General features: G+C 48.7%; 1 protein-coding gene across 1 annotated transcript in view; it reads right to left on the reverse strand.

The window, feature by feature from the left end:
- The window catches only part of ITGA11 (integrin subunit alpha 11), a 111,416-nt gene extending 102,506 nt beyond the window's left edge, over positions 1 to 8,910 (reverse strand). The window contains exon 1 of the mRNA XM_059372356.1: positions 8,777 to 8,910. Within this exon, the coding sequence (XP_059228339.1) occupies positions 8,777 to 8,828 (52 nt within the window). The 5' untranslated portion in view covers positions 8,829 to 8,910. The remainder of the gene's footprint in view (positions 1 to 8,776) is intronic.
- Positions 8,911 to 8,994: the final 84 nt, after the last annotated feature.

Raw genomic sequence — 8,994 nt, forward strand, 5'->3', positions numbered from 1 at the left:
TTCTCACCCAGCCAGCATCTTGACTGAGAAATCAGTGACTAGCTGAGTTCGAAGAAGGGAGTTATCACTTGTGAGCTGGTGCCCCTGTGCGGGTGGCCATTTGAGCGCTGATCTCATTTTCCCAGAGGACAGCTCCTTCAGCAAGAGCGTCTTACTCATCTTTCAATGCTCTCCAGGCCCATTTCCCAAAGAAATGTCATGAATGGATTAAGTCAGAGCTGCGGCTTGGGGATCAGGCAATCCCGACACTACCTCTTACTCTATCGGCATGACCTTGGGTGAACCATTGATTCCTCCCGTGTAACCCGGTGACCACAGTAGTGACCTCGTGCGGCAGTAGCCAGGCCTAACTGAGATGCGAGAAAGGGCTTCACACCGCGGCTGGCATCTGTCAAATAATAAACGATGGGAAGGGTAAGAACTGGTCCTGGTAGCTGAGGGCTTCCTGGATGCTGGATGCTACTGTAAGCATGGATGGGGATGGGCCACGAAGAGATTATCTAACGTCTGGCACAGAGCCACGGGTGAGGTTGTTGTTCTCCCCATTTTACAGAGGAAGAAAAATGAGGCCCAGAGGGGCTTATCCAGGGTCACCCAAGGAGAAAGGATTTGGATCTGGGCTGTTGGGCTTCTGGGCCCTTCGTGTAGTGATTGTTCTTGCTGCTCAGGAAGCATGCAAGTGAAAAAAGAAATGAGGGGTGGAGACAGGGAGACAGTGTGACTCCCCCACCGATTTTCCCTCCATGTGGGATTTTATTCATGCTGTGACTCAGATCATAAGACACAGTATGAAAGCCCTCTGTGGAATGTGTTGGGAGCTTATTCACTTTGGGTTTACAAGATTACCAACTACAGGCTCTCTCCTCTCCTCTCCTTCTGGGCTTTCAGCTAAGAATTGGTACAGTTAGGATTTACACGATGGGGGTTGGGTATGGTCCCCACCCGGACCACAGCTCCCTCTAGCAAGCCTTCCATACCGAGGAGATGTGGGTGTTTTTGGAGCTCTCAATTGTTTGGGGGAAGATGGTTTCAAATGGCTGTCCATCCTTGATGGCAGCCCACAGTTGGGTGGTAGTGTGTGTGTGTGGGGGGGGGGATAGGGGCGGGAAGTGATGGGGGTCAGCAGAAATACCATTTTGAAATGCATTGGTGCATGTTAAAAGTTTGTTTTGTAGCTGACCTTCTCTGAGTCTGCTGGATGCCATGACATACCCCAACGGGATAAAGGCGGTAGATGACAAACCCATAGCCAACCTCATGCTCAAGAGTGAAAAGCTTTTCCTCTAAGATTTGAAATGAGACAAGAATGACCAACTTTGCCACCTTTATCCAACATAGTATCTAAAATCCTAGCTACAGTAATCAGACAAGAAAAAGAAATAAAAGGTCTCCCAACTGATAAAAAAGAAGTAAAACTGTCACTGTTGGCAAATGAGAGGATATATATAGAAAACCCTAAAGAGTCCTCTCAAAACCCACAAAAACTAGTAGAGCTAATAAATGAATACAGCAAATTTGCAGGATATAAAATATATAGAAATCTGTTACATTCGCATACACTAGTAATGAGCTAGCAGAAAGAGAAATTAAGAACACAATCTCTTTTGTAATTGTGTCAAGTAGAATAAAACACCTAATAAATTTACCCAAGGAGGTAAAAGAACTCTACTCTGACAACTGTAAGACATTGATGAAAGACACTGAGGATTGGGGTACCTGGGTGTTTCATTCTGTTGAGCATCCTACTCTTGATTTTGGCTCAGGTCATGACTTCTGGGTGGTGAGATCGAGCCCTGTGCTGGACTTCACTCTGGGCATGGAGCCTGCTTAAAATTCACTCTCTCACACTGTTAGTGGGAATGCAAACTGCTGTAGACACTCTGGGAAACGTATAAAGTTTCCTCAAAAAGTTAAAAACAGAACTATCCTACAACCCAGTAATTGCATTACTAGGTATTTATCCAAAGGATACAAAAATAATGATTCAAAGGGACACATTCTTAACAATATGTATAGCAGCACTATCTACAATAGCCAAAATATGGAAAGAGCCTAGCTGTCTTTTGACAGGTGAATGGATAAAAAAGATGTGGTTTAGATACGCAATGGAATATTACTCAGCCAGCAAAAAGAATGAAATTGTGCCATTTGCAACGACATGGATGGAGTTAGGGGGTACTATGCTAAGCGCAATAAGTCAGAGAATGACAAATAGTGTATGATTTCACTCATATGTGGAATTTAAACAAAAGAGATGAACATAGGGTAAGGGAAGGAAAAATAAAAGAGATAGAAACAAAGACAGAAGTAAACCATAAGGGACTCTTAACTATAGGAAACAAACTGAGGGCTTCTGGAGGGGAAGTGGCTGGGGGGATGGGGTAACTAGGTGATGGGCATTAAGGAGGGCACTGGATGCAGTGAGCACTGGGTGTTGTATGCAACTGATGAATCATTAAATTCTACCCCTGAAACTGATAATACACTATATGTTAACTAAAGTGAACTTAAATAAAATATAATAAATTTAAAAAGATTGTTTCTCCCTCTCTCCCTCCTTGCTCTCTCTCTCTCTCAAAAGAAAAAAAGAAAAAAAAAAGAAAGAAAGAAAGAGAGAGATTACAGATGACACAAATAAGTGAAAAATATAGTATATTCATAGATTGGGAGAATTAATATTGTTAAAATGCCCATACTACTCAAAGCAATCTACAGATCCAATGTAATCTCTATCAAAATACCAATAGCATTACTCACAGAACTAGAATAATCCTAAAATTTGTGTGGAGGCACAAAAGTCTCAAATAGCCCAACAATCTTGAGAGAGAAGAACAAAGCTGGAGGTATCACAATCCTGGATTTCAAACTATACCACAAAGCTGTAATAATCAAAACCATGTAGCACTGGCACAAAGATAGACACATAGATCAGTGGGACAGGACAGGGAGCCCAGAAATAAACCCACATTTATATGGTCAATTAATCCATGACAAAGGAGCAAGAACATCCAATAGGAAAAAGATAGTTTCTTCAATAAATGGTGTCCGGACAACCGGACAGCTACATGGAAGGAAGGAAGGTAGGCAAAAAAGAAAAGAAAGAAAGAGGGAAAGGAAGGAAGGAAAAGAAAGAAAAGAAAAAGAGAAAGAAAAAAGAAGGAGAGAGAGAAGGTGGGAGAGGGGACGGAAGGAAGACAGGGGGAGAGAGGAAATGCAAGATTTTCTTATACCATATACAAAAGCAAACTTAAAACGGATGATAGGCCTAAATGTACGTCCTGAAACCATAAAACTCCTAAAGGAAAATAGGCAGTAAACTCCTGTACCTTGGTCTTAGCAATATTTGGGGGGGAGGGGGCAGTCTGTCTCCAGATGGAAGGACAACAGAAGCAAAAATAAACAATTGGGACGACATCAAACTAAAAACTTCAGCACAGTGAAGTAAACCACCCACAAAATGAAAACCATCAACACCTACTAAATGGGAGAAAATATTTGCAAATGATGTATCTGACAAGGGGTTAATACCCAAAATACATACGAAGTCATACAACTCAACATTTAAATAAAAAATGAACAATCTGATTTTTAAATAGGCAGATATACGGAATAGACCTTTTTCCAAAAAGGACATCCAGATGACCAACAGACACATGAAGAGATGTTCACCATCACGCCTCATCGGGGAAACGCAATTCCAAACCACACTCCGCAATCACCTCACTCCTGTCAGAACGGCTAGAATCAAAAAGACAAGAAGTAACCAGTGTTGGAGAGGATGTGGAGAAAAAGGGAACCCCCATGCACTCTTGGTGGGAGTGCTAACTGGGGCAGCCCCTGCGGGAGACAGTACGGAGTTTCCTCAAAAAGTGAAAAATAGAGCTTCTCTATGAGCCAGCAATTCTACTGTTGGGTGTTTACTCCCCTGAAATGAAAACACTCATATGAAAAGACAAATGTCCTCCCATGCCCATTGCAGCATTATTTACAGTAGCCAAAATATGGAAGCCACCTAAATGTCCACTGAATGGATAAAGAAGATGTGGCGTACATACACAATGGAGGATTACTCAACCATAAAAAGCAATGGCATCTTTTTTTTTTTTTTAAAGATTTTATTTATTTATTTGACAGAGATCACAAGTAGGCAGAGAGGCAGGCAGAGAGAGAGAGGAGGAAGCAGGCTCCCCGCTGAGCAGAGAGCCCGACGCGGGACTCAACCCCAGGACCCTGAGATCATGACCTGAGCTGAAGGCAGAGGCTTTAACCCACTGAGCCACCCAGGCGCCCCAAAGCAATGGCATCTTATCACTCACAACAACACGGGTAATACCTGCAGGGTGTTGGGCTAAAGGGAAATAAGTCAGTCGGAGACAAATACCTTATGGTTTCGTTCACAGGTGGAATCTAAAAAACAAAGCAAAAGAACAAACAAACAAAAATGGAAATAGACTCCGAAATACAGAGAATCAACTGGTTGGCTAGGGGGGAAGGGGGTGGAGGGATGGACCGAGCAGGTAAAAGGGATGAAGAGGTACAAACTTCCAGTTATAAAAATAAATAAGTCATGGAGATGAAAAGTACAGCACAGGGAACATCATAATATTGTCACCACTTTATATGATGACAGATGGTAGCGGCACTTATCCTGGTGAGCATTTTGTAATGTATATCAATGTTGAATCACTATGTTGTAGCCTGGAATTAATAGAATATTGCATACCAATTTTGCTTTTATTTAGAAACAAAACAAAACAAAACATTACCATTAAAAAAAAAAAAAGAGTCAAGCCAGCTGAGAAGAAAGTTTTGTCTTAAGCAACAAGAGGAGAGGATGGAAGGGAAGTTCCCTGCTGCTGGAGGAAGCTTCCACTACAGGAGGGGAGAGAAAGAGCCGCAGAGAGGTCATAAAGAAGGTGAGTCACCATCTGAATGCCTTAAGGCCCATGGCCCTGTGTGTGTGTGGCTGAGGACAAGGAGAACAGCCTGGAGATAGCCCATCTCTGAGGGTCCGGGGTGGGGTGGCTGGGCTATGGGGTATAAGTAGAAAGAAGGTGAGACTCTACTCCTGTCCCTTCAGGGCCCTATGTGGAAGGGCTTCCATGCGGAAGGATCTAGAAGCTCTTCAGCTGGTGATGGTAGCAGAGAGGCTTGCCTGACAAGCTCCCAGCAGGGAGGGACAAGCTTCATCTCTTGCTCTGCTCTTCCAAAGCTGGAGAGTAGGGCTTACATCCTTTTAGTCTTTGCACATTCCTGCTGCCTAGTCCTGTGTTTTTTCCAGACAAGGTTTTCCTGCTGGAAATGAAATGTCATAGTTTTTCTCTGCTCCACAAAATGCCACAAGGCACTCACACTAAGATCACACTGACTCCATGACAAATCAATCAATCAATCCCTGAACTCCCATGATGATCAAGACTTTGGGCCAGGTCTTTTGGAGAAGAGCTGGGAAAGTTTGGGTTTCCTGGGCCCTTGGCATGTATGCCCCTCTGAGCCTTCAACCTCAGCCCTTCCTTTACACTTCTCTTTGGGACTGGGGCTTGGCAGTTTCATCTCCGTGCACCCTCCCATCCCTTACTAAATGGTCAGTATCTTGAGCGCTACTGTTGCTGATGATGATGGAAAACAGAGACAACCTCCTTGAATACATAATGTGTGCTGGGACTTTCCAAGCCCTTAATTTACACTTACTCATTTAATCTTTGGCTAGCTCTGTCAGTTCTATTACTTTCATCCCCATTTTGCAGGTGAGAAAGCTGAGGCACAGAACCACTTAGTAGTTTGCCAAGAGCACAGAGTCCTAACTGGCAGAGCCCAGACCCAGTCCAGGCTGTGAGACCACAGCGCCTTCACCCCCACACTGTGCCTAATCTCCCTGTGTGCCTTTATGGGGCTTGGCAGATTACAGATGCTCCGTGAAGACTGAGGTTTTAAAAAGAATCATCATGCATCCGGGCACCTGGGGGCCTCCATGGCTGAAGCATCCCACTCTTGGTTTCAGCTCAGGTCATGATCTCTTGATCCTGAGATGAACCCCTGTGTGGAGCTCTGTGCTCAGCACGGAGTCTGCTTTCTTTCCTCCTCTCCCTCTGCCCCTCCCTGCCACTCACACACACATTCTCTCTCTCTCTAAAATAGATAAATAAATCTTAAGAAAAGAATCGTCACTCATCAACCCTTACTACAGATGTGTTACGATAGAAACTTCTTATCAATGGATCTGCTATCTCTGGATGTCAGCTATAGAAGTCTTTGTCCTTGTCTATTTCTTTTTTTCTCTTGCTTTCTTGGTAGCTTTGTCCACCCATCAGCCTGCCCAGCTTGTAGCAGAAGCTCTGGCAAGACAGAGGCTCTGAACTCATAATGGTTTCAGTGCAGACTCCCTCCCAACTTGGCTTATGATAGGTCCCCTGTTCCCCTGCTCAGCCAAACTGTGCCGTCACCAGCAGGCACGCTTCCTGGTAATTCTCACATTGGATCCATGTGATACACAATTGGGAGATGGATATCAATCTTGCTCCGGAGCCACGGGAATGGATTCATCGACCCCATGACCTTTCCAATTTTCAGAGTCCAAACTAGGGTCACCCTTGTGGTTTTATAATATCCACCTTTTTGTTCTTTGATTAGTCCCTGGAAATAACACTCTAACTTACTAATCAACCGACTTCAAGACCCTGTTAAAATGATACCTCCCCCTTCAGGAAGCCTTCCTTGCAAATGCAAGTGAAATTGAATTTCTTGTTTGAACCATGGCTCTTAGTCTCTCTGTGCCGTTCACTCCCTTCTCCCTCTGTTTAACTTTGCCTGGCCTTGCCTCATTCCCAGCGCCAGGCAGGGCCCAGATCCACACATACTTCATCCCCACCCCCAGTTTCTTGCAAGCAGATGTCGTTCCAACATTGATTGATATGTTTAATGAATCCCATATTTTAAGAACCCAAAACTGACCAGACAGAACTCAAGGGCGGTTTTCTCCATTTAAAGGGAATTCTGAGTCACAAATTCTGTCCCTGTCCTTCACCCCACTCCCCTAGCACACACCCCCCCTCCCTCACCACCGTTCCTGCTTGACTAACAACAACAGGAACAACCATTGCTTCTGTTCTGCTGTGCACCCAGCCCGAGTTAAGGGCTTTACTGACAGTGCCTCACACAATTATCTGGAGAAGTTTATGAACTCAGTCTGAATTTCCATCTCCATTCCACAGAGAAGGAAACCTGTGGAGAGATTGCATAATGTACTCAAGGTTGTACAGCTAGTGGGCAACAGAGCCAGAATGGAAAACACGTTCTGACTGCAAAGACTTCCCCCTCAGTCCCTTGAGGTTCAGACTGACTCTAGCCATTCCATCTCAGGGTCTGGTGGGATGAGTCCTCCTATCTGGAGTCACACAGGGGCACACTCCCTTTTCCTACGGAGGGATCCCCTTGTGATCAGAAGACAGTTCCTGGAGTTCTCTTCCCTCCTAAGTGACACAGAATGGGCTTCACCTCTGGCAGCTGGTTTCTAGATGAATACTTGCCTGGTGGCAGCTCTTCCTTTGTCCTCCAGAACACCCCTTTCCTCCAACAACTTTAAGCGTTAACGTTTACTTTGTGGTTCTAGGATCTGGACTGAACTCCATCAGCCAGAGACATTTTCAACTACAGCCCCTCCCAGAAGCTCTGCTATAGACCAATGGGGGCGGGGGGTGCACTTGTTTCCGAGGTACCCCCGGACAGCGGTGAGTGAGCCGGGCTGGGGGGTCTCCACCTGTGCTTCCTGATGGCTCCTCTCTCGCTGCCTCCATATCCGACCCCCGGTCCCGGACCCAGCCCCAGCCCGGAACCCATGCGGAAGGGGAGGCGAGACCGGGGGGCCAGTACCCGCGGCTGGCGCTGGTCCCCACCGGGGCACTCGGCTGCGCAAACGAGAGGCCCCGAGAGCTGTCGCCGCCGGTAGAACGGCGCTACAGGTACCGGTCTGGCCGGGGCGCCGGGAGTGGAGAAGCGCAGTCTGGTTGCCCCAGTGCGGAGAGCCTAGGGTTGGCCTCTAGCTGCGGGTCGTGCGCCCTGCGGACAGAGGTCCCCGCCGCGCCCCGACACCTGGATTGCATTAGGCGAGCGGCGCGCCTCTCAGCGACGGCGGCTTCTCCAGATTACTGAATAACTGCATAATTCCGAGCGTGGGTTGCCCCGTCCCTACCCCAACCATCAGGTAACTTTTCCCCGGGCCCTGGCTGCGGAGCTGCCCCAGTCTCCTTTGGCCCGGCCGGCGACCGCTCGCCACCGCCTAGGGCCGCCGCCCTGGGGCTTCGTCCGTCCCCGGACCGAGGGATTCTGGGCAGCTCGCGGCGCCCAAGTCCCCCAAGCCCTTCCGGGCCTCCGTGTCGTGCTCCCCGAACTTCAGGCGGCTCCCTCCGCTGGCAGGAGGGCGGCCGAGGCGGCGCTTGCTCCGCGCCTCGCGTCCCCTCCCAGCGCGGGCCACGCGCCCTCCGCGCTCCCGGGACGCTCGAGTGTCCCCAGCGGGGCGCCTGGAGTGGCCAGCGTGTCCCGCGGAGCCGCCAGCCCTCCGCGCTCCTCTTCCGCCCTTCCCCAACTCTTCCCCAACTCTTCCCCACACGCCAAACTCTCGGCTCCAAGCCGTCCGGCCGCGCCTCCCTCTGTTGCGGAGCTTGGCGGAGCCGCTAGACTGCAGCCACTTTCCGGGGGACCCCGGTTCCCCACCCCGGCGGCCAAGCTTCGACCCTGCGAGGGGCTCCCACGGGCACGCGGAGGCAAGGGGGCAACGTACCTGGCCACAGGCTGAGCGCCCAGGCCACCAGGAGGCCCCTGGGCAGGTCCATGGCGTGCGGCGCGGCGGCGGGGGCCGGGTGCGGGGCGACGGGGCAGCGAGCCCGAGCGGCAGCCTCCTCGCGGGTGCCCCGAGCCTGCACTGTGCGCCGCGCGCCGGGCTCCCTGACAGCCGCCGCTCCTGCAGAGGAAGTGGGAGGGCTCGCGCCGCGGGGAGGG

The sequence above is a fragment of the Mustela nigripes genome, chromosome 13, assembly GCF_022355385.1.
Source record: "Mustela nigripes isolate SB6536 chromosome 13, MUSNIG.SB6536, whole genome shotgun sequence".
NCBI lineage: Eukaryota > Metazoa > Chordata > Mammalia > Carnivora > Mustelidae > Mustela > Mustela nigripes.